This window comes from Pagrus major, chromosome 16 (genome assembly GCF_040436345.1).
Source record: "Pagrus major chromosome 16, Pma_NU_1.0".
Classification (NCBI taxonomy): Eukaryota; Metazoa; Chordata; class Actinopteri; order Spariformes; family Sparidae; genus Pagrus; species Pagrus major.
This window is the reverse complement of record NC_133230.1, coordinates 3,341,284-3,365,223: the sequence shown is the minus strand read 5'-3', so window position 1 is coordinate 3,365,223 and position 23,940 is coordinate 3,341,284. Positions and strand designations below refer to the sequence as shown.

The following is a 23,940-nucleotide window of genomic DNA, read 5'->3' as shown; positions in this document are numbered from 1 at the left end:
ACAGCAGTGTAGTATAAAAACTCACCTCACCTGATATCTTTTCCTTTTCTCTGCTCTCCCCCGAGCAGAGACAACTGAAAACAGAATGAGTCACAGAGCAGAAATCCAACTGGAAAGATAAAGACAATGAAAAAAAAAGCTTCAGTTTTCTTTCTCTTGTGTGGCTGAGACTCTCCTGCCATCTGTCTGTCGACTTTCCTTTCTTTATGTTCTTAATGTTTTATTTTGCTCTGGTGTTTGACACAGTGTTTCCCAAAATGCTTTTAATGTCAAAAATCCCACTCCAACACTTGACATTTTGTTTTCGAAAAAAGTGATCTGGAATGAGTGTTTCATATTAGCTTTCAGTCGACTAAAAATATGAATGAAACAACATGAAAAACTCTCAAATACACCAACTGTTCAGAGGGTTTTCTGTTGAGCAGAGAAGGTGGAGCCAAATGCAGAAGACAGCAGACAGGAAGCGGAACGGATGAAGAGATGTTCAGGGTCACGGCAACACAAGGAACAGGCAAACACAACGGGAACATCAGGATCAGGGAAACACGACAGCAGGAACAGGAAACAATAAACGAAAGAGGGGATGAGGCGCAGGTGGAGTGAGGTGGAAAAACACAGGTGAGAAGAATGAGTGGAAAAAACACTAGGAACAGGGGAGGAACTGATAGGCTGGAGGAACATCAGGAACAGGAGAGGAACTGATGGGCTGGAAAAACACTAGGAACATGGAGAGGAACTGATCACCTGGAAAAACAGTAGGAACATGGAGAGGATCTGATAGGCTGGATGAACACCAGGAACAGGAGAGGAACTGATCACCTGGAAAAACACCAGGAACAGGAAGGAAATGATAGGCTGGAACAAACATTAGGAAACCCATTCCTGGTGTTCCTCCAGCCTATCAGGGGGGGAACTGATAGGCTGGAGGAACACCAGGAATGGGGTTGGGTTAATCAAAGTGATGCAGTGTAGGTGTGGGTGAGGAGCACAAGAACACAAGAGGAAACAAAGCAAAAGAAACCACAACAACCCAGAAAACATCGGTGTTGTTGACTACAATGACAGTTTTCGCAGGCAGATTTTATCCGCTGTAGAAAGCTAGCTTACGTTAGTTGCTTTTAGGGTAACGTTAGCATTGTCCAGCTCTTAACTGGATTCAGAAGTAACCTGAGTTAGCACATTTGCCAAACAAATTGGTTTGTCTGGACCCGAGAAGCCCTGTCTCTTATAAGCTAAGAGCAAAACAAATTGTTTGAAAATATGAATAATTTGTAAGCTAAGCAGCCAAACAGGGTTAGGCCTTAATTAATTGTGTATTTTTTATTTTTCACAAAAATTACATCTCAACCCTGGATTACATTTTGGCGAGCAGATGCACAAAAACCTTGAGTCTGTCACTGTGACAGATAATGAAAGGATAAACAAGCTCTGCAGCGGAAACGCTGATAGACAGACTGACAGCTCGAGACACAGCAGATATTCACCTGGGGCAAGATTAGGGGAAGGTTGGTTGGGTACTTTTTTTTTATCACAGCATTCTGGGAAAACGAATATAAAGCCTCCAAACAATGGTGGTAGACATCCCAAAAAAAAATCCACTGTGAATTTAAAAAAATCTGCAAACACATGAGGTGAAAAATCTGTCACTCACAATGAATTTCTACAGTCATGACAGGGACGAGGAGAGCGACACTGAAACTGCAATAACCCCGAATATACACAGTTAATAGGTATTCCCAGGTTACTTTAACGGATGGACAGGCGGACAGAGCGATGCTTTGTTCAGCTGATTATCCCGGTTCAGTTATCTCCAAAGAGCAGAGTTCAAACCTGATGTGCCGTATCTGGATAAGACAGAGCGCCGTCTGCAGCGAAGCATTGACGAGGACTGAGCGGTCTACAGATGTCAGATGATTTCCTGTCTGGTGTTACCAAAAGAAAAACCCTCCGAGCTGTCTGGGTCTCACCTGAAGACCGGAGGACTGACAGGCGTGAATGCATCCAATTTCCATGTCTAATTTTCACTCAGCTGAATGTAATATTTTATCCAAATAACATGATTATGTGTTATGTCAGTGCTGGAGCTGTATCAGCACTGAGTTATCAGTGTCAGTGCATGTAAATGAGGAATAACAGCATCAAGATGTCTCTTTACTCGAGGGCCGCCCGTGGGTACAAGGTGACACAGCATATGAGGTGGGTGGTATATGTTTCTGAGTGTGCAACAGGGACTCTGACACTGAGAAGATAACAGCTAAAGAATCGCAGCATAGTATAGCAAAAGGAAATTATAACATTTTTACAGTAACACATCTAAATCTAACAATATCTTAGCCTAGCATGACAGAACAAAACATATACGACATGAAATGATTAAAAAAAGGGACAGTACAAATAATATGGCACCACTAAAGATATGCCGAATTAGACATTAGCAGTTCCTCTTTGCAATAAATCAATGTATGTACAGAAAACTATCACTGGATCACTTTGATACTGAAGAAAACTTAAAAATCTGCTTTTTCTAAGGCAAGTTCTGCAGTTCTGAGGAGCGTCTTTTTATTCTACGATCTCTGAACTTGTTCACTTCCGATGGACATCGGAGCGAATGATGAATCGAAGAAGAGATTATCATGTCTGTGTGTTCTCACCACTCATCATCTCAGACTCATGCAATTTAAAGCAACACTATGTGACCTTTTTACCTTAAAATAACAGCTACTGGATTATTTTGATGGTACGGTGTCCTGTACGTGTTTATTCCAAGATACAACAACATGTGTTGAGCTGTGGACCTGTACTTCCAGGTCGATTCTTACCAACCCGGCTGTTCCAGTAAAAGGTGTGACACAATTTATCCTTTCATTTCTGTCAGTCATTGTTCTGTCTTTGTTTCTATTCTCCACCACAGACGTCTCCACTATGATACGACAGCACAACCAGTTCTGCCGGCAGTTTCAGGGATTTCCACCGTGCTGTTTAACTCAGCAGCAGCTCCGCCGCCACACAATGGCTGCTTTTGAGCTCAGGCTTCAGATTAGTGTTGCATAATGAAAGAAAAGCTGTGGCGTGAATGCCGTGTGTGTGTGTGTGTAAGTGTGTGTGTGGCCAGATGTCCAAGAGCTCAGAGCATGTTGAATGTTCAATTACACTGCCGCGCTATAAAATCCTTATTGTCAAACAGAGGAAATGCAATTGAGATTATTTTATAAAAGTCTGTTGTGTTGTTGAACCGTGTGAACCAAAGGAAGTAAATTACCAGCGCGTTATCCCCGACATCACAAAGGTTTTTACTCATTCAGACAGCGTCCAGTTATTTAATTGGCACCACCGTGACGTTGGAAATTCAGCCCAGTCTCCGGGATGAGATAAAGTCATAGCAGATAACTTTTCTGCAAACCACAGATACATCGAAAAGTTGATATGTGAAGCAAACGTGGCGTATCACGTTCACATTATGTGTTTAACCATCTTCATCTGTGATCACAGTGAACAAAACAGGTATTTTAAGCCAAACCGTGATGTTTTTCTCACCCTAACCAAGTGCTTTTTGTGCCTAAACCTGACCAGAGCACGAACACAGCGTTGTGACAAGTGAGAAATAGAAAAATCCAACCTAAAATGTTGCAGAGACGTCGTTAACTAACATTTATTTTCGGCTACGTGCATCAAGTCTCCCTGGTAAAACTTAAATTAAACTTTTATGCTAATTAGCTAATGATAGCATGGTGAACGTGGTAAGCTTTATACCCGCTGAACATCAGCATGTTAGCATTGACATTGTGAGCATGGTAGCGTGTGGAAGAAGTGGTCAGTCGCCGTCGCCATCTTGTTTTCTGGAGCAACAAGTGACCATATTTGGACGAGAGGGCTGAGCTGGGGAGGATTTCCTGAGGACACACTTCTTTTTTACTCTAAATGGGACGATAATTTACTAAATTAACGTCATGCTGTGTTGAAGAAGACTTGAAACAAGCGACTGAGACCAGAAACTGTTAACTGAGGTAATAAATAAAGTGAGAAGTTGGGTCATTTTCTCATAAACCAGAGGAAAGAGTGCACGATTAAGGCACTTCTGCGTTGGCTTCACTTCTCAGATCCTCAAAAAGTGAAGAATATTACTGCCAATATTAAAAAAAAAAGGGTTTTAAATGTGTTATCTTTCACCTTCAGTTGTTATTTCTGAAGGATTTTGTGTTTAGAGGAAGAAGGAGAAGAAGAAAAGGCTTCGTGGACAGATAAAACAGGGTGTGATGTTGTGTTAAGCTGTTGCTGATACTATAGACAGCAGCTCGGTAAGACTTTCATTTCCGTACTGTATATCTGTAATCCTCTATAGGTCACACACACACACACACATTAACTCTCTCACACACACACACACAAGATGGAGCAGTTGGTCACGACGCCGCTCATCTGGACCGGAAACATTCGATCGTGATCTCCTGTGATGCAGCAGATGTCTGACCTCTTATAAAAAACATCAGCTGAATACAGATCTCAAGGTTTTTTATCCACATGTTTAAAAACTTGATTTAACTTCCATCTCCTGTAATTAAAAGCTGCACAAGAAGACGACAACCAGGAACCAAAGTGTCACACATATCGCCCTCCAGTGGGCACAAAAGGGCACGACAGCCCCTGAAAGCAGTGTTTTATTGTGTGTCTTTACAACTTTGGCACACTGACAAAGTGCACATGGAGGCTTTGTCAACAACTGAGGGGTTATTTGAGGTCTGCATGCAGCTCGACATGTAAAAGATAAGCGTGATTAATAGGAGGTTTATTCATTCTGATGTTTTCTTGTCTTCAGAGTTATTTTGGATACTTTGACCTCATAAGTTCTTTAAAAATCCATCAATTCATCAATTATTACAAGAAAACACACACAAGTGGGAATTTAGATTAGTTTTAACCATCACACAAGAGGCCCTGAATGCACCACAAGCATCCGAACCTCACTGTTTTTAACATTTATTTAATACATTTGGTGTCAAAAGTTAAATTTTCTATTGTTTCATCATATTCCTGCTGGGTGTTTCATCACCTGTGTTCAATGGTGGAATGTAACTAAGTACATTTACTCAAGTAGTGTATAATTCTGAGGTATTTGTACTTCCATTTTCCATTTTTACTTGTATTTCAATTTTCTGCTCCATTATACTTTCACTCGACTACATTTTGGAGTCAAATATTGTACTTTTTTTACTCCACTACATTTATTTGATAACTTGAGTAACTAGTTACTTTGCAGATTACAGAGCCAAAATGGTACTTTTGTTTTGGGATAAAAAAATAAGATTGATTCTGTTAACCGAAAAAATGCTGACAGCGCTTCATGTCAACGCTCCTGAAAGCCTTTATCTGCCCAAAAAGAAACGCTATGTGGACACGGTCCCCGAGCTCACAGTCTGGATCGCTAGCTGCACGGCTAACTGTGCTAACTGGCTAACACGCAGCTCCAGTTAGCAGCAAGGCAAGGCAAGTTTATTTGTATAGCACGATTCAGACGCAAGGCAACTTAAAGTGCTTTACAGGGGCATAAAATGACATAAAAACAAGTTAAAAAATAAGAAAATAGGTTTAAAAGAGACAAGACTTGATATAAAACAGGTGAGAGTTGGAGTGAATAACTGAATGCTGCCTCTCAACAGCTAAAAGGTAAAACTTTTAAATATTTCACACAAACCCAACAAATATGAGATAAAAATCACATGTTTTTGTTTTTTAACTAAATAAGTAAGTTCACCTTGAAACAGGACTTTACAAGGGGGCTCTTAAACGCACCACGGTCGCCACATTCTTCCACAGGTAAGGAGAAATAATCTACCTGTGCACTGATCAGGTAACCTCAGGCTGTGTAGTGAGACCAGGTGACCTCTGCTGACAACCCGCCTCCACTTTATAAATGTGTGTAATCATTAACTCTCATGGTGCGTTCACAGGACGCGGATCCTCGAGCCAGCAGCACCTGGCTCTCCTGCCTCTCACCTGCCTTCCCTCCTTGTGTACATTCCCAAAACCAGTTTAAACATAAAGGCAGAGAAAGTGAAAGTTAGACTGGGAACATTAAAAGCAGCGGAAGGAGAGCTGCCGGGGGGATTTTTCACCTGAGCTGCGCAGGTAAGACACATTTCCTTCCTCTCTCTGAACATAAAGGCTGTAACTCTTTAACTTGTTTGTATGCATCAGTCACATATTAGTCTGTAGAGGAGCTTTATTCACATACATGTCGGCTGTTAAGTGGAAATAAAGGCGCTCTGTGTGCATTTAAAGGTTATTCTGAGTTTATTTGACCGTCAAACAGTCTTATCAGCACTCTGGAGACTTTTTAATCTGCTGATCCTGGACTGTTTAAAAGGCAAAGGCTTAAAAAACAAGGCTGTGAAATGTAAATCCTCATGTTGAAGCCCTTTATTGAGAGTTTATAAAGTGACAGGGTCATGTTTTATTACAGGGGATTATGCGTTTATGATTATATTATGTAATCTCTGCAGGGAATTAGACTTATGTTGCGTGTTGGATGACTTCTGTATAGAAAGGAAAGTGTAACATAAACACTTTTGTTTGTTTGGCTTGCGATGGTTAATTCAGTTTTTGATCTTTACATCAACTCTTGGAGAAGAATGAGAACAAACTGTAGAATAAAAACAGTTTTTTCTGCAGATTATTATCTTGAAAAGGCAACAAAACACCTACGAGCCTCAAGTTTTATCCCCTATTTTCAAATCTTTTACAAACACTGAAGAACGCTATGTTTTAATGTTGGTTACAGCTGATTTAACGACCCCCTTTGTACTTAATTTATATTTAAAGGACAGTTCAACCCCTGCAAAACACTTCTGCACGTCCTTCTGCTTCCTGCCTTTCCTTGAAGGGTCACATGTAGTTAATGTGTAGTTGCACTGTGACCCTCTGGTCGAGGATAATCAAAGACAGTATTGTTTTATTGGCATTACTGTATTGTGTCACCGTGTGTCAACTTCGAGGTCCTGGAGACACATTTTGTAACGAGACGAGTTGTAACGAGTTTGTTGTGTTTACATGTCTGTCTGTCTGGGGACAGATTGGCCGTGTAGCGTTACAGGTGTGTGGGCCGAGGGGGCACAATGCCAAACGTTAACACAAACGCCTGGCTGTCTGTAACAAAATGACGTCTCTGTGGCAGTTCGACATGCAATCGAACCCTCAGCAGCTCAGGTTTTATCATTTTACTTTACGGCTTTGAAATATATCTAAATAATCCAGACGACTGCCCCCTCATGAAGCCGGGGGAAGGTGGAGTTTACAAGTGAAACAGTATGAAGTTGTGTCGTCCTTCAAGGTCAGTTTGTTTGTTCAGTTTATTCAGTCATGAAAACTAAGAGAGTTTGTTTGTTTAGTTTGTTAAGACAGAAAGAAATCTGTCAATTTCTTTCCCCAAAACTTCATAATGCACCTTTAAGGCTGCTGTGTGTAACCTGAGAGGCAAAACCCAGGGGAACAAAAGGTCTTTATCAGATGGTGGCTGCTTCAGTTTCCAGCGCCTGATGGAGGATCAACATTTTAATCAACAGTGTTTACAGAGATTTGAAAAAAGAAAAGAAATGTAAAACTATAAAAGCACTGAGGACAGACAGCACACTCCTTCAGCACATCGTGTATCCGTTGTGACGATGTATGTGTCATACGTGTCGACAACAGTCTGCTGTGTTTTGTGTAAACAGAACTGCTCGTCCTGTCCCCGTCGTCTGCGCCACAATGACCAAAAACACACCTGAAGTCCGGTTTACACTCGCTCCTCAGCAGAGCGCAGACACACACCTCCTCCGCCGGCTTTAACCTTTTATTTCCTGTTATTTCCTCACAGTTGGACGTCAGTTAATGGGATGAGATGTCGCACACGATGGATAAACCCACTGAAAACCCCGAAGAGGACACTGTGTCCCTCAAGAGCAACGGGAGGACGCCCACCAACGGAGACGCGAAGGAGGCGCTGGGCATAATGAAGACGTTCAGAAACAGCATCCGGCGGGCGGCGGAGAAGAGCCCGCTGAAGGGGTCAAAGGTCACAGCCAAAGGAGACGAATCGGGGTTGAAACCGCCTCCGTCGCCAAGTGAGTACCGTCATGGTGAAACGGGATTAACAGGAAGTAACATGGCTCCTCAAGGTTAAAGGACGAGGAAGTATCCGTTTATTTATCAGTATGTGGAGGAATTAGTCATTTGAAATCAACTTATTGTTTTAGCTGACTTTCCCTCATCCCGCCCCCTTTAATTCCCCTTTGCATACATTTCCCAGAATCCCCTTCACCGCCCACCGTGTGCGAGCTCGTTCCACTCGTGTGTGGGCGATTCTGTGTGCGTAGGCGTAAAAAAGAGCAGCAGTGTGGGAATATACAGTTCAGAAAGAGCAAGAGCGGCAGTTTTTCCAGTTGAGAAAACATCATTAAAACACAACTGGAAACAAAAAACCTGTTGTGTTCGCAAGAAATGTGTCTCTGTGTCTACAAGAGATTTAATTTAGATGTTTATTAAACATCAGGACAAAACGGTAATTATGTTTGAACCTGACGGACTCATGAACGTGATCTGCAGTTAAAGACGGTAAACAGGAGATTAAATCTTTCATCTGTCCTCCTGTCGTTGGTTTTATTAGGAATATTTTTTTAGAGATCAATTTCCTTCGCAGTCGTAATCGTTAGCTGCAGTCTGACTTAGATCCAAGTGAAAGAGACGTTAATAAAAGCAAAAATTTACCAAATATGCCAAGCAAACCAGTGAGCGAGTCAGCTCGCCGGACTCTTCCGGGGTTTTTCCCCTTGGAAATCATGTAAACAATCACCGCAGTCACTGAGTTTGTCCTTCGCTGTGTGTTGTAGCAACGCTTGTTGTGGCTTGTTGTTGTTGAAACTTACTAAACCTCACATAAGCTTTCATAAAAACCCTCCTCATCTACCACCTTTAGCTCGTTTGTGTGGAACCCTGTTTGATTAAAGTACATTTCTGGTTTTGGTTTGAGGACGTGTGAGAGTTTGTGTTATCACATTCATCCCTGTGCCGGGTTTAAAAGGAGTCTTTGTCTCCACAACACGACCGTAACTTAACTTGTAACCAGCCTCGCAGCCAGCTTGGCATGATTGAGAGTAAAGATACGGCTGGTTCAGATAATCAGCTCGTCGTCTGCAGCCTGATAACGACCCGATTCATGTGAACCAGGCGTGTTGGAGCAGGGAAACACCTAAAACATGCAGGGCAGGGTTTGAAAAAACAAATGTGTTGAGCAACAACTTCTTTTCAACTCTCGTCAACTCTGAGGGGACACACTATATTTTCTGCTCTTTTAAATCATGGTGTTGTGATGGTACAGGACTCGGCAGTCAAACATCGCTGATGGATGATGGCTGCTGACGATACCTCCCATCCTTTCAATGAACAAGCTCGAGTCAGAAGGCCGAAACCATGACCTCTTCCTCCGCTTCGTTCTTCCCGGAAATCTAACTAAGCTGCCTTTAGTTTTCACTTTTGATTTTCAACCACGGCTGTTATTACATCAGCAGAGGAGGTTTCTGGTTGTGTCTGTTTGTCTTGTTTGTCAGCAGGATTCAGGAAAACAATCACCGGCCAGGTGACTCAAAACAATCCGCTGTTTCACAGAATAGATAATCATGTGAAGAAGTCGTTTCTTTTAGTTGATTGTCACGTTTTCCTCCTCGGATTTGTCTTTCGATGCAGAATCAGGCTTCATTTAGAGCCACATTGTCTTGTTTTAATAGCTGTTAACAAAAGTTTAAGAGTGCAGAGACATCATCTAAATTTAGGCTGATTGCACCATCGTCATTCAGTCTCATTTACTTCTAAAGTGAAACTGATCCTGTAGAGGGAGTTAAAAAAACCTTCAGGTTTCTGCAGTGTTTTACTGTTAAGTTCGTCCATTTAGAGGAACTCATGTTGTTTCTTTTAAAACGAGACAAACAGCTTTTCTGAAACCTCGACTCTTGACTTTCACTTTTGTATCCTGGAGCCGAGCCTGTTCTCATCACGACTTAATCTTTGCATTCCTCCGTTGATTTAATTTGTAGGTCACTGAGAGGGCGAAACACTGCCAAGTCATGCACTCACATAAATGCAGATATGCACCTTGAGAAACTGAAAGCGTATTCACATTGATTTCTTTCCTCACTGGCAAAGAGATGTGGTTGTGAAAGGCTCTTATCAGACGTCTACTTTCTGCCTCCCTGTCAGGTCTGAGCTCTGGCTCTCCTGCGTCCTCTCCTCTGAAGAACATCGGAGGCATTTTCCAGAAAAAGGAGGAGGACGAGGCCGAAGGCTCTTCACAGAAAAGTAAAGGTCTGCCACGTTCAAAGACAGGTAAAGCTTTCGTTTAATTATCCACGTGACTCGAGCTAAAGAGGGAAAACATACGACCAGTATCTGTTAACTGTGCTTTCCCTCCTCAGATCCCAACATGACCAGGTTCGGTGACTCTCTCTTACAAAGAGGGGAGTCCATTCGACGAAGCCTGAAATTAGGCAAGAAGAGCAAGGATAAAAACTGCAATAGGGAGCTCGTCACCGTCTCTGAAGGCTCGGTGGAGGAGAAGGAGGTGGATAAAGTGGAGGAGGAGGTGGTGGTGGTGGAGGAGGAGATCGAGGAGGCGTACACACTGCCAGAAATACCACACACACCACTGTCAGGTACAGTCGCTCTCTTTAGTCTTCAAATGACTGAACTTCTTTGCACATTTTTCCAGGTGCTTCTGTCCTTCAGGTTTTTTCTGATTTGATTCTCAGTTGCTTTTATTTGCATTAGTTGTCAGATTTGTGTAGAGACGTGCACAGTGCATGTGTCCTTTCCGAGTCGGCCGCCAACCTTGTGAGTGTTTAAAGACGTTCGTGCCTGCGAGCTGTAAATGCAACCTGTTTAACACAATGTTCCCAAACACCTTTCTCTGTCTGTACGTTCAACTTTCTTCCTTATCTCGCTGTGTTTTGGCAACAAAAGCAGCCAAAGAAAGGAGTCTTATTTCTTAGGAAACACACACACAACAGTCAGCGTTCAAATGCCTGTTGCCTCACAGATGAGTTGTCACAAGTTTCTCTTTCCATTTCCTGCTTTTCTTTCTCTACTGGAATATTTAACCTTTGCAGGTGTATTAAACCGTTTTGAAGAGACTCACCATCTCCTCCGTTGTCTTCCCAGTGATGCAGATCAACAAGCTGATCGAGATGGAGGTGCTGGAGGAGGCTCACCTGAACCTGCTCGCCCTGCGGCGGGAGTTCCAGCAGGAGCAGGAACGGTGCGGCGACGACTCGCCGATGGAGCTCGCCAAGAAGGAGAAGGACCTCAGCCTCCTCTACGGAGACCTGAGGAACAAAATCAACACCATAGTGCGCGACTCCAACTCCCTTCCCTCCAGGAACAAGGCGCTCCTGGTTCCGGTTGCCAGGATCATCCAAGAGGAGGAGAGGCGAGCCGAGGAGCCGGGCGGGCTTTCGGGCAGCTGGATGGAGTCCTGGAGGGAGGCGGTGGGCGAGGGGGTGAAGGTGAAGGTGGAGAGCGTCCACCTGGAGAAGAAGGAGCAGAACGCCTCCTGGCTGGCGGTTCACCTGGGTCGGCTGGGCAAGGCCATCGTGGAGGACTTGGAGAAGGTGAAGAAGGAGCTGCGGTGGTCGTACCCGCCCAGCTTTAAAGTGTTCAGCACCTACGTGAAGAGCTACCACCGAGTCGTCGGGCAGCACCTGAAGAAGCTGGAGCGGCAGGTGACGGAGCTGAAGGACCTGTTCGCTCTGCTCGACTGGATCGTCAACCGCTACAAGAGGTGAGTGAACGGACGGATGTTAATGTGTGTGGAGCTCACGTCATATTGATATAATTCAAAGAGCTGTTCTTGAACGCACCACAAAGATAGTTGATTGTTGAGTCTCATTCCCAGGACATCAAACAGCCACATGTTGGGTTGGTAAAGCGTCCCGAGCACAAGCAAAGTACAGATACCTGAAGAATCTACATAAGTACAGCAACTAAGTATTTGTACTTGTTTTAAACTTATAGGAAAAACCCAAAACACATCTGAAAACACATCTCGACACCACGACAGCCTCAGAGCGAGCGTGAGAGAAGGGAGCAGTCAAGAAACGAGGCAGCATGCTGACATTATTTGTCGAATCAGGCCACACCAAACATCAAAAAACCGCTCCAGACAACATTTGGGAGACCAAAAATAAACAGCTGATCTGATAAAAAAAAAAAAGAAACGAGGCACGACACTCTCTGGAGGCCGAAACGGAAAAATTTAAATCAGGTCGTGTTCACATTTCTGAGCATCCTAAAAAAAGACGTCTTCATTCAGTATATCACAAATACGCTGTTGCAGAAGCTCATTTTTCATAGGAATAAGTACAAATCCTGAATTTAAACCGATAAACTGCAGCATTTTGGGGGAACAGTGTGCTGCATTTACTTCAGTTTTTGGTGAAAACCTGATTTTCATCTTCCTCCCGACGTGAAGCAACACGTCCTCTGCAGCGTTCTTTAGTGCCACCTGATCGCAGTAACCGTGACATGTTGTTAAAACGTATCCTGTTTCACCTCGACAGCGAGAGGATCATGGGAAGTCCCTCCCTGCAGCCGGACATGGAGGACGAGAGCACCGATCTGCAGCTGGAGGACGACCTCCTGAGGCAGCTCAAAGACAAGTACTGCTGCAGAGTGAAGGTCAGGAGCTCGCAGGACGCTGGCTGTCTGTCATTTGTCATTTAATATGTGACAATTATGCACTGAAATATCATCATTCATTTGGTTGCCTGTTGCTAAAACATCAGATCAGAGTGAGGAAGGAGGTCTGCAAACGAATGAATATTACATAATGTGTTTAAAGTAAACAGGCCCTTTAACACTCTGTCCCTTTTGTCCTTCATGCTGGGAAACAAAATGTTTATTTTCTGTGCAAGAATACAAAGAAATCCTGCACGCTGTCGCTGATTTATTCACATTTTTGGTTCCTCGAGATGAAACCCGATGAAGGGTTAGGATGTTTGGAGGGTTTCATGGTACAAGAACGTTGTTGTAGTTGTTTCTACAAGATAGAAAACAAAAGGAGAATAAAAAAAAGGAACGTGGTCTAGAAAACCAGACGTAACCGAAGAAAACTGTACGTGGATTACATTTTTATTTGCTCATTTAGTCACAAAACTACAACATAACTAGAAAATACTGCTGGAAAGGTAACTATTAGATTTTTAAGAGGTCAGTTTTGACTCTATTACTTTGACCTTCAAAATAAAAGCCTGTGTGTTGCTGCAGGAGGACACGAGCGCTTCACTGGACAGAGTGACTGAGCTCGAAAACAAGGAAGTCTGGACGGACGGACAGACTCCTGAGAGGGACGACGAAGACCTCCCCAAGTCGCACATTGACATGGACATCTGGACGGTACGACAGCTTAAAATTATACTTTAAAACATAAGAAATATATACAACTATCATTCTCAATGACTATGATATTTGTTGTGCATTTGTTTGTTTTTCTTTTGAAACACAACACAATAAAAGCCTAAGCATGGCGGATCTGTGGACGTTTTAATCAGATGCAGACAGAAGTTAACGACAGCAGTCTCATCCACTTTGTTGTAATGCAGTGATGTGACCATGCAGGGGCAGCAGACGGCTTCATATTCGCCTCAGCGTCCACTGATCATCACTGTTGTATCGTTTCTCTGCAGAACATTAAAGGGACTGTTGTGAATTCTCGACGGATCGATGCCGAGCTGGAGCAGAAAGTGACCTCGTCCTGCCTCCAAGAGCTGAAACAGTTTCCCAAGAGGTTTGTAAACACGGAGGCTTGTTGATACACTGACATAAATATTTAGCTGGCAGGGAAACACTTCAGCTCATCTTTAGAGCCTCAAAATGAAACTATACTCACTGATTAATTATTGTACTTTGTACTCCACTAGATGCATTTGCTGGCTTTAGTTACTAGTTACTTTGCAGATTACATGCTGCATCAGAGACAAAGAAGTGGATTTTTAAATATGTTTATTTTATCTGCAATCAAATTAAAAAGAAAAAATCCTGAATATCACATCTGATATACATTAAATATATGTATACTTTACTTTTACTTGTACTTCTGATACTTCAGTACGTTTAATATCAGACACTTGTTGATACTTTCTGTATGGAGGACGTTTACTTTTACCAAAGTAATCTTTTAAAACGACATCTTTACTTTTACTCGAGTACGACTATCGGATACTTTTTAAAAAACACAATTACCACATCAATTCTGCAGCTCTGCAGCGATTTTTAGCCTGTTTTAACTCTTTATTTTGGTTTTACATCTCATTCATTAGACTTTTTAGGCACCAATTCTTCTGTTTCATCATGTGACGATTCACTTAATCGGTTGCGGGCAGCATCGTGCCAAGTCACGCACTTTGGGGAAGAGAATACCACTCGTATTGTATCTGATAAAGGTAAAAAAAAGGGAAGGCAGACGTCTGAGGGGGAGCCCACACACAGAAAACAAACCAAAAACGGGATCCTGCCCCCTCCGGTTGAGTAATCTGAGAATATTTCTCTGCCTGATTTATGACCAATCCTGTTTTTAACCAAACCACATAACCCTCTGAAGACCGTGTGGTCCATCCCCCTCCTGAGTTTTTCTTCATCCTCACAGAAGATTCATCGTAATCTTTTTCTCTGGAGACATTTTATCTCTGCAGGAAAACAGAAACAACGAATGAACTGTGTGCACCACATTATCAGACGCCCTAATGTGATATATTTAGAGTTGTTTATGTGTTTGTCTAGTTATTTCTGACTGTGTCTGCCTCTTTAAATGTTGTTTTTTTTATCTGTTATTATTCCTGTGTCCACCCCCTGATCATTCTTTGGAAAGAGATTAACTTCACGACATATTTATGTATCTGAACCGCAAATAAACAGGAAGTCTGTGGAGTTTGATGCCCTCCCACTCGTCTGACAGGCTGAATCCTCTCTCCTCTCTCCTCTGCAGGTTTGAGGCCGAGTTCAGAAGCCACTGCAGCGCTCGCAGACCGCAGCCTCTGTGGACTGAGTATCAGATAACCTACATTAACAGCTTCACTGCTTTACAGTAAGTCACGTGACTTCCCTGGAAGTTACCCACAATGCACCGCGATAAACTAACTCGCTCTGCCAGAACCACAAGTGGGGCAGCCTGCCAACACGCTCAGCCAGAGAGGATCAGTCAGAGAGAACGACTGTTTTAAAATCTGTCAGGCAGCTTTAGGTCGGTTGATTTATCTCCAAAATAAAAGCTCAGTTTATTAAAAACACACATTTCTGGAGCTTCTCAGCGAGACAGTGAACGCAGCATTCTCCTAAACATCCCCAGATTGATTTGAAAGGACATTATGAGCTGATATCTTCACCGTGACGCTGAGCTAAAAGTCCCCAGCTTACCCCAGTTATCTAGGAGGAGGCTGCAAAACATTTAAGCGACCCCACTGCACTGACCCCGCCGTCAGGATTCAGGAGCCATATTTTGGTTCATTGCCTCCTTGTTTCTGTATCTTTATTATCAAACTTCAATGCAGAAAGCATATAAAAAGTCACATTCAGGAGGATGTTATGAGAGTTGGAGCGGGTGACTAATCACTGAGCTATTTTAGACCCTACTGGGAGATTCCCAGCGCTCGTGCCAACACAGTTTAAATGACTGCATTCCTTTATCCTGGAGTTGTTTGGGAGGCTGTTTCTTCAATGTGCACAGCAGACGTTAATAACACGCTCGCTTAAAATGAGGTCATGCCACTCAGAACCGCGACAGCCGTGGAGCGAGTGCCACCTCACGTGATTTCAGAGAAGCAGAGCCTGGAGAGAGAAACGCTGCAGCGTTACGAGTCGAGGGGAAAGAGAAAGCAAGGAGCTGAGCTTCTGGATTCCTCCAGCTGCTTCTGCCAGTCACAACAAAACAGATGTGTGTTGGCGTGAGATGTTCGTACTTGTCGTGACGGTGTGTGTTTATGGGAATCAATGTCTGCTTTCTGTATTCGTGGATCAGAGGTTTTGAAAGCGCAGGTCGACACCGCCAAACACCAGCTTCCCTGAACGTTTGACCTCTGACACCACATCTCTTCCTCCTCTGGATCTCAGTCCTGCAGTCGAGGACATTTGATAAAAGAAGGCGTTGAAGGCGCCGTGCAGGACCGAGGACTGATTAAACTTCTTTATTCAAGTAGACATTGTTGAGTCTCATTCCCAGGACGTCACATAGCCACATTTTGGGTTGGTAAAGCAACAAAGTGGGAAAAAAAGAAAAAATCTCTGCAGATACGAGACACACACTCATCTCGCTGCACCTGAAGTCAGTCTCGTGATGTTGGGAAGGCGGCGTGCAATGACGCCAAATAAAGATAATCCACATTTCACCTCAAATGCATCAAACTAAAGTAACGAGCCTGTTTTGAAAATGTGAGGAGGAGAAAGTTCAGATATTTGTGTTCAGATGTCGGGAGGGAAAGTCAAAACCTGAAAAATATACGTAACCACAGCACTCCTCTACTTGGTGCCCAAAGCAGACGCTGCTTTCTGTTTTAAGAGCCACAAACCTTTAACAGAAACAACTGGTTTAATACTGTATTTTAAAAACGTGGCCAATATTTTAGATGTAGAAACTTCAGTCCTGAAAAGTAACGCATAACCTTTCATTCCTGGTGTTTCTCGTCCTGCAGGGGGCACATGGAGGGATACCGGGACGCCTGCCCGGACGAGGTGGAAGCGTTCAGAAAGGAGGTGAAGTGGCTGATTGTCCGGCTCAGCCAGGACCTGGAGGACGAGTTCAAAGAGGACGTGAAGGTACAAGGACGAGCGGGGTGACTTTAGGTGAAAGCTCGGTTCTAGTTTTCATTGATTCGTTTCCTCACTTGTGGTTTCTAAAAGAGGAATCGTAAAAAGGGACGCTCCCTTTCCTGAAACTGTTGAGGAACAATACAGAGATGCTTTCAAGTAAGGAGCTAGAGATGGATGTGAGACAGCCGGACTGATAACCTCACATGATGTCTCATCTAACCGACAAAAACACAATCACACATGACCATAAAAACGATTGATGGGACTGTTTCCTGATCTGCCACCACCACGGTTAATGTTTGGTTACGTTAAAGCACAAAAACTAGTCGGTTACGGAGAAACTGTGGCCGCAGTGACATGAAAACCAACGCTGACAGTTTGCAGGAAACAGGACACGACGGGCTCCGACCTCGTCCTCGAGAGGTTTTCTGAGTGCTTTTATCTTCAGCAACGCTCCACTTCCACCTTGCAATCCTGAGCAAACAACAGCCGGCATTAATTTTTTTGAAAGAAAATATAAACACACTGAAGGTCATTTTCAAGTGTTTGAAGAAACAGACACGAAAACAAACTCAAGTAGCTCCGCCGGCCTTAAATAACAATCAGCGTCACCGGTTTGACAAACGGTAATAAAGCAATAATTTACTATACGGCCGCAACTAACTCTTCTGCTCATTATTAATGAATATGACGATTATAAGATCGTCGAATTTACAGAAAATTTGTACAATTAAGAAGCTGAAATGTGTCAATTTGGGGCACTTGGGGCAAAATAATTGTAATATTTTGTTCATCTTTTTCTGCCATTACCTTCAACCCACCAGTAGCTTCATTTTACATTTTGTAGCAAAGGTCAAAGGTCAAGTCTGACCCGTGGATCGGGGTTGTTGCAGCACCTCCCCACAAACGCTTGACCGGACTGGGATTTGGGGAACTTGGAGGCCGAGTCAAGCTCTTCGTCGCGTTCTCGGGCCGTCCTGAACAGTTTTTTGCGGCTTCATGTCCTGTTGGGGTTATGATGAGGGGGTGGACTTAGTCTGCAGCGGTGTTTGGACGGGTGCCAAGTGGACCCAAAGCTTCCCAGCAGAACACTGACGCCCCTCAAACCGAGCCTCGTGTATCAAGTGTTTTAAAATGTGTTTTTCCGTGCTGTCTTCCAGCCGTTCCTGAGGAGGATGATGACGAGGAAGTGGCTCACCAGCGACGACGACTTTAAGCAGCTTCTTCTTCGGACGGACCTGCTCTCTCAGCACTGCTCGCGCATGAGGCCTCCACAAGTCCAGGTGAGGAGGAGGAGGAGGTGGAGGAGGAGGAGGAGGAGGAGGAGGAGGAGGAGGAGGAGGAGGAGGAGGAGGAGGAGGAGGAGGAGAAGGGCTGGTTGGGGCATTCCAGCCGCTTTGTTGAACTTACCAGCCAAATTTCACTTTCTGGAAACACCCGCCTCGTTATGATGATTGGTGACATGCCAGTTTGTCAGAGCGAAGGATTTACTGGCATTTATCTGACCCTGATTAGAAAAAACCCGCAAACATGTCACTAAGACCTTCAACAAAGTGCTTAAACTGGATTTATTTTTGTATTTTCAGGGTTAGAGTTGATGTACTGGGACTAAACATGAAGATAATCAGCTATGAATTACTTTTATTTTAAGGTTTTGAAAGTCAGGAGAGGAAATCCTTCTTGACTTTGCCATCAATCCTCTTGGAAGTTCCAGTGAATCAATGAGGGGCACCATTGTTTTCGTTTTCCTGCCACTGCAGGAAAAGTTTAAGCGAGAGTGATGAACCCTGGTAGCAGCCAGACATGAATAGGTGGAAGTCGGAGGTGTTAGCTCAGATGATCTGGCCAAATGAAGAAAAGCACATGCTTACGTTTCCCCCTATTTTTTCTGGCCATCCTGTTATCGTGCGACATCACTCCCTCTGTGTGTGTTTGTGTGTGTGTGTTTCCCGGCAACAGGAGTTTGCGAGCCGGCTGCACCACCACGTGGCGAAGGAGTACGTCGGCCAGCTGATGAAGAGCAACTACTCGTGCAAGAACCGGAAACACGAGAAGGCGGCGGGAAAGATCCGCGAGCAGTGGGGCGAACTGAGGGATCTGTTTGTGGAGATGGTAAAAAAAAAAACTGTTTAACTTCCCCCGACAACGAGGAAAAAAAACAAAAGCTTTTGTTTGGCTCGTGGTGAAATATCGGAAAGAAGCAATAATTTCATAATATTTCACAATATGTGAGCACGAGTGTTGATGCAGAAAATGGAAGCAGCGGAAAGAAACCAAGTATATTTATGAAATGAATGAAAAAGGTCTCGATTTTTCATTTTAAGATGCTTTTATCATTTTTTTGCAGATAAAACTCTTCTCACTACATTAATTTGACAGAAATAGTTACAGAACTGCGGAAAAAAATAAACGTTATAAATCTTTTTGGCTTCTAAACTTCTCTCATTGTTTAATTTAAAGACGTAAATATTTAGAAAGATTAGAAAGTCTAGAAAAATTACCACAAATATAAATGGAGTGTGGAGGTAAAACCCTCTCACGCTGGACGCCAACGTGACGAACGTCCACATGACTCTGCAGTGGTCATGGGTAGTGACACACTAATTTCCACCCCTTTTCTAGAAAATCACTGTGACGCATGTTAAAGTTGAGGTTTTCCTTCCCTCCAAGTTAAGTCGGCATTCAGTTTGAGACGTTACACACCAGAAACAACCTATATAACCTGCACATATACGCTAATATTCATGTAAAAATGATGCAGCTGTACACAAAGCAGCTCCACCGTGAGCAGCTCATATTGATGCATCAGTATTTACAATCTAATGGATCTAAAACAGGGAAAAAACTCAATCTAACAGGTTGAATTTAGCAAATAAAGCTGAAAATGTTGAATAAAAGCACATTAATGAACTTCTATGGAGCATCTGAGGATCCGAGTTTCTTCTTCCACCACTGTTTAAAGGGATACTTCGAATATTTAGCTTTGCTCTTTCTCGGGAGAAGTTTGAGGGAGGTTACAACAGACAGAGGAAAAGAAAAAGCAGTCAGCTGGATCGAGCTCGAAAAACGCTGCATCTTACTTTTCTGATGATGCAACCCAAGAAGATTGTGACTCATTAACTGAAATGTAGGAGTACATTTGGTGGAGTTTCCTTTTAAGTGGGAGTGTTGGTACGTTTTATCTTATTATCATGAAAGAAAGTATAAATATTACACACACACCTTCGAGTCAGAGAATGACGTCGAAAAAAGGCTTCATGTCGTCGATTAAAATATATAAATGGCCTGAAAATAAATGTAAGGGTTTGTTTTGTGTCTGGTGAAGATCTCAACACGTTCACTTCGTTATGTTTCTGGGTGTTTTTCTGACGCAGAGGTCGACCAACGAGTGGCTCCACCCTGTCGGAGACGACCTGAGCGACATCATCACGCAGACAAACAAGACGACGATAAAGGAGCACCTGCAGCCGATCGTGGAGCATTACCCAGACTTCAGGTGAAAGAAGTAGTAGTTTGGCAGCCATCTTAAGTAGCTTGTTGCAGTTTAACAGCGTTTTACTTCAAAGTATTAGAGTTTCGGGACAGATAAAAGCTTTTCCTCTGCATCTATGCATGGTATGATGTTTTATGGACTCAATATTTTACTTTTTACTGCAGCGCAGACACTTCATCGATGGCAAAACTTCGTAGACGCTTGTTTGCAGGCTGGTTTGTTGTGTTTGTGGGTTGATCGTATCTTACTGATGTGGTTTTTTTTATCTTGAAATGGTTTCACAAGAATCTTTCTAACAATGTTTGGCGTTAATCCAATTATATTCCAGGCAATTTCGGTGGAAATTGAGTCATTTTTGTGCAATCCTGCTGTCAAACGAGCGATGGATCGTTGTGATTGTGACGGCTCCAGTCTTCCCTACAGTGGGAGTTGAAAGTGGAAAGTGGTTGAAAGTGGAAAATGCTTGAATGGAGCTCTGTAATGAGCCGAGGTTGTTTTGATCCAGCGGTGCCGCTCGGAGCCAGGAAAGGTTACGGGCGATGATGAGGGGGAATATTTTCCTCCAGTTCAGTTCAGTTTCTCGTAAATCAGGCCGCTTTGTTAAAGTGAAACAAACGCGGAGGTTAGCTGTGATGACAAAACCAGTCGAAGTCGACCACGAAGAGCCCAGAGTGAAGACATTTAACCAACATCCTGATTTTGATAATTTTTTAAAATGCTTAGAAAGTGTCAAAGTTTCCCTTTTGTAATTGTGGAAGTGTTAAATGTTTAGACGGGGATGGAGGAGAGGCACATCAGCAGACTAAAGATGTGCAGAAATCCCCAATTTTGGATTAAAAATCACACTTCTGGACCTCATCTGAACAAAGAGGAAGTGATGATGAAACAACGGCAAACAAAACACGTTTCAGTCAGAGATTGACCCCAAAACAGAGAAGTGAGCGTCTGTGTTGGCACTGTCGTGTATTCAGTAAAGCCACAAAACTCCTGAAAAGTGTCAAAAGAAACTGGATCTGTGAGGTGAAAATAACAACAAGTTTGTTTCCATCCATCTGCAGAAGTCATGTGTGTGTCTGAGGTGGAAAAGTTGAAGATACAATAAAAACAAAATGTGATGGAGATGTTTTCCACCGTGTGACTGGAGCCCATTAATCACATCACCTCGTTGTGTCTTCTTCTTCTGATGTGATCTATAAGCACCTGACTGGAGGATTACTAACACTGACTGTGCTGATGCAGGAGGAGGAGGAGCGTCTCTGATCCACAGGAGGTCACCAGGACCAGAAGAGCTCGTCTCCAGACATGAGACCCTGAGAAACATCCAGAACAAACCAAGACTTTACTTTCAGGGATCATTTCTTTAGTTGCTGACTTGAGGAATGTGTTTCTACAGAGTTTGGTCTCGCTGCCCACGATGAAGAGCTCAGATGTTTCCTTCAGTGCAGGAAACTGGTGGGAAGACTTTGTTTCTTCTCCACTGTTGAAGATTGTTCAGAGTTTCTGGATGAAGCTCTGATGGAGGAAACATGATCTGAGTGGAGCTTTTTATACTGTTTAATATAAAACATTATATTTAAAGTTTCAGCTGCTGCAGAAATGTTGAACTTGTCAGGTTTTTGCTCACAAAGAGCTAATTCAACCTGAGCAGAGGTCTGATCAGACACAGTCGTTACAAACACCTGTGCAGGTGTGCAGGACCTGTAAAGACCCGCCCACACAGGTGTTTTCACTCAGTGTTGTCTGATCAGACCTCCTCTCAGGACGTCTCCTCCTTTCTTCTGCTGGTTCAGTTGCAGGATTTTAGAGACGGAGGTTAACTTCAACACAATCAGACATCTGTTCCTGTTGTAATATGTGTTAAAAGACTTTAGAGATGAGTTTTTTCTTCTTTAAACAAGATCAGCAGTCCACTCAGATCATGTTTCCTCCATCAGAGCTTCATCCAGAAACTCTGAACAATCTTCAACAGTGGAGAAGAAACAAAGTCTTCCCACCAGTTTCCTGCTCTGAAGGAAACATCTGAACTCTTCATCGTGGGCAGCGAGACCAAACTCTGTAGAAACACATTCCTCAAGTCAGCAACTAAAGAAATGATCCCTGAAAGTATAGTCTTGGTTTGTTCTGGATGTTTCTCAGGGTCTCATGTCTGGAGACGAGCTCTTCTGGTCCTGGTGACCTCCTGTGGCTCAGAGACGCTCCTCCTCCAATCAGTAACCTGCTTTTGTCGGTACTTGTTCTTGCAGATCGGACGTCGTAGTGACTCAATATGTTTCCTTTTCCTTCTTCTCCACCTGCAGCAAGAAACACCTGGTTGCCGTCCTGTATTTCCGAGGTCTGCTGAGAGGCCGAGAGCACCAGCTGATCCTCCAGAGACTCTCGGAGCTGAAGAAAAAGCTGGGCGACGGCGGCGGCGACAGGAGCCGAGTTTTATTCGGCGACATGCAGGTCACCGTCAACACGGACTGCCTGTCCAACCTGCCGTTCTCCTGCCTCAGCTGCCTGCTGCCCGACAGCTAGAGCGACGTGGGCGGACGTGGGGTTTAACAGTTACAGCTTTTCTGAGGTCCTCGCTCTCAAACACAGCCACCTAATCTCAAACCAACTGCACCTTTTTGTACAGAATCAAGTCGACTTGTCATTTTGCCTTCAGGATATTATTTATGAATTAAAACGAAGGACAAAAAACATGTAAAATCGCATTATTCTTTAAGTTTCTTTCCTCTAAAAGCAAATATTTGTGCAGCATGTTGGTTAATATCTCATCTGACAACATCTGTAATCACTTAGACGACTTTAATTAAACGTGCACATGTTGTGTGTTACACGTTAGAGCATTCACGGCATTTCTGGGAAAGAAAACGTAACAAACTCAAAGTTCGCAGGGGATAAAAAGATTGAGAAACCCTCTGTGAGAAACCTTCTGTGAGGATGAGTGTGAAGCTCTCAGCAGATGTGATAAATAAAAAGCCGGTGTCGGTGCCAATGTGTTTGCTGCGAGGAGGATTTCTCAGCAAGTGGATTTTGTGATATTTATGTTGGACCTCAGTTTGAGTTCAAACGGTCGGATCGGTTAATAAAACTGTAACTGAAACTCTTTGCGTGCCAGGAGTGCGTCATGTGCCATCGACGGAGGAACTGATAAGCACTGAATGAGGAATTAACCCCAGAGCGAAAGAAAAGTGACTGTTTTTGTGTGAAATATGTGTTTCTACTGTCCTTTCTGTTGAACTTTTGATTTCAGACGACCTTCTTCGATCACAGACGCACGAAACGTACATCATGTCATGCATCCATTTAATCACTGAATTGTCCTGTTTTTGTAAATAGTTTATTTGTTTGTTTGTTGTCAGCTGGGAGGAGTTTAGAGTAGAGTTTGTGTTTAATATCTCAGGATGGTTTATCGGGGTTTCATCTCTATTTGGGAGCGTTGACGTCTGTTTTAGGAACCAAAGTTAAACGAATTTAAATATTAAATGTTTGCATGTTAAATTCTGAACTGTGGAAATGGGTGATTCAGAAAAATGTAGAAAATTCAAACCTATTTAATCTTTTTTTAATAAAACATGTGAAACAAATTATTCTCCTGAGTCTCCCACACACTCATCTGCATGTTACAAAACACTGTTGAG

The 23,940-nt window shown here is 43.2% G+C and overlaps 1 protein-coding gene and 2 non-coding genes across 3 annotated transcripts; 2 read left to right on the top strand and 1 right to left on the bottom strand.

The window, feature by feature from the left end:
* The first annotated feature begins 5,941 nt into the window (after positions 1-5,941).
* Positions 5,942-23,889, top strand: exoc3l4 (exocyst complex component 3-like 4). Its single transcript, XM_073483696.1, has 14 exons — positions 5,942-6,123; positions 7,850-8,096; positions 10,225-10,350; positions 10,440-10,676; positions 11,182-11,800; positions 12,579-12,696; positions 13,285-13,413; positions 13,704-13,804; positions 15,002-15,100; positions 16,701-16,824; positions 17,979-18,101; positions 18,778-18,930; positions 20,193-20,314; positions 22,609-23,889. The coding sequence occupies exons 2-14, from the start codon at positions 7,874-7,876 to the stop codon at positions 22,826-22,828; spliced, it is 2,394 nt and encodes a 797-aa protein (XP_073339797.1). The 5' UTR covers positions 5,942-6,123; positions 7,850-7,873; the 3' UTR covers positions 22,829-23,889.
* LOC141011355 (small nucleolar RNA U3) lies at positions 21,645-21,851 on the top strand. The gene has a single exon (XR_012180324.1). It is a non-coding gene; the product is annotated as a small nucleolar RNA U3 (small nucleolar RNA).
* On the bottom strand, positions 22,218-22,424 carry LOC141011332 (small nucleolar RNA U3). Its single transcript, XR_012180302.1, has one exon. It is a non-coding gene; the product is annotated as a small nucleolar RNA U3 (small nucleolar RNA).
* Positions 23,890-23,940: the final 51 nt, after the last annotated feature.

Excerpts from the sequence above, each read along its gene's own strand:
- exoc3l4 (XM_073483696.1), top strand. The coding sequence starts at position 7,874 with ATGTCGCACACGATGGATAAACCCACTGAAAACCCCGAAGAGGACACT. Across the intron at positions 16,825-17,978 it reads AGTTCAAAGAGGACGTGAAG|CCGTTCCTGAGGAGGATGAT; the intron begins GTACAAGGACGA and ends GCTGTCTTCCAG. Across the intron at positions 18,931-20,192 it reads GGGATCTGTTTGTGGAGATG|AGGTCGACCAACGAGTGGCT; the intron begins GTAAAAAAAAAA and ends TTTCTGACGCAG.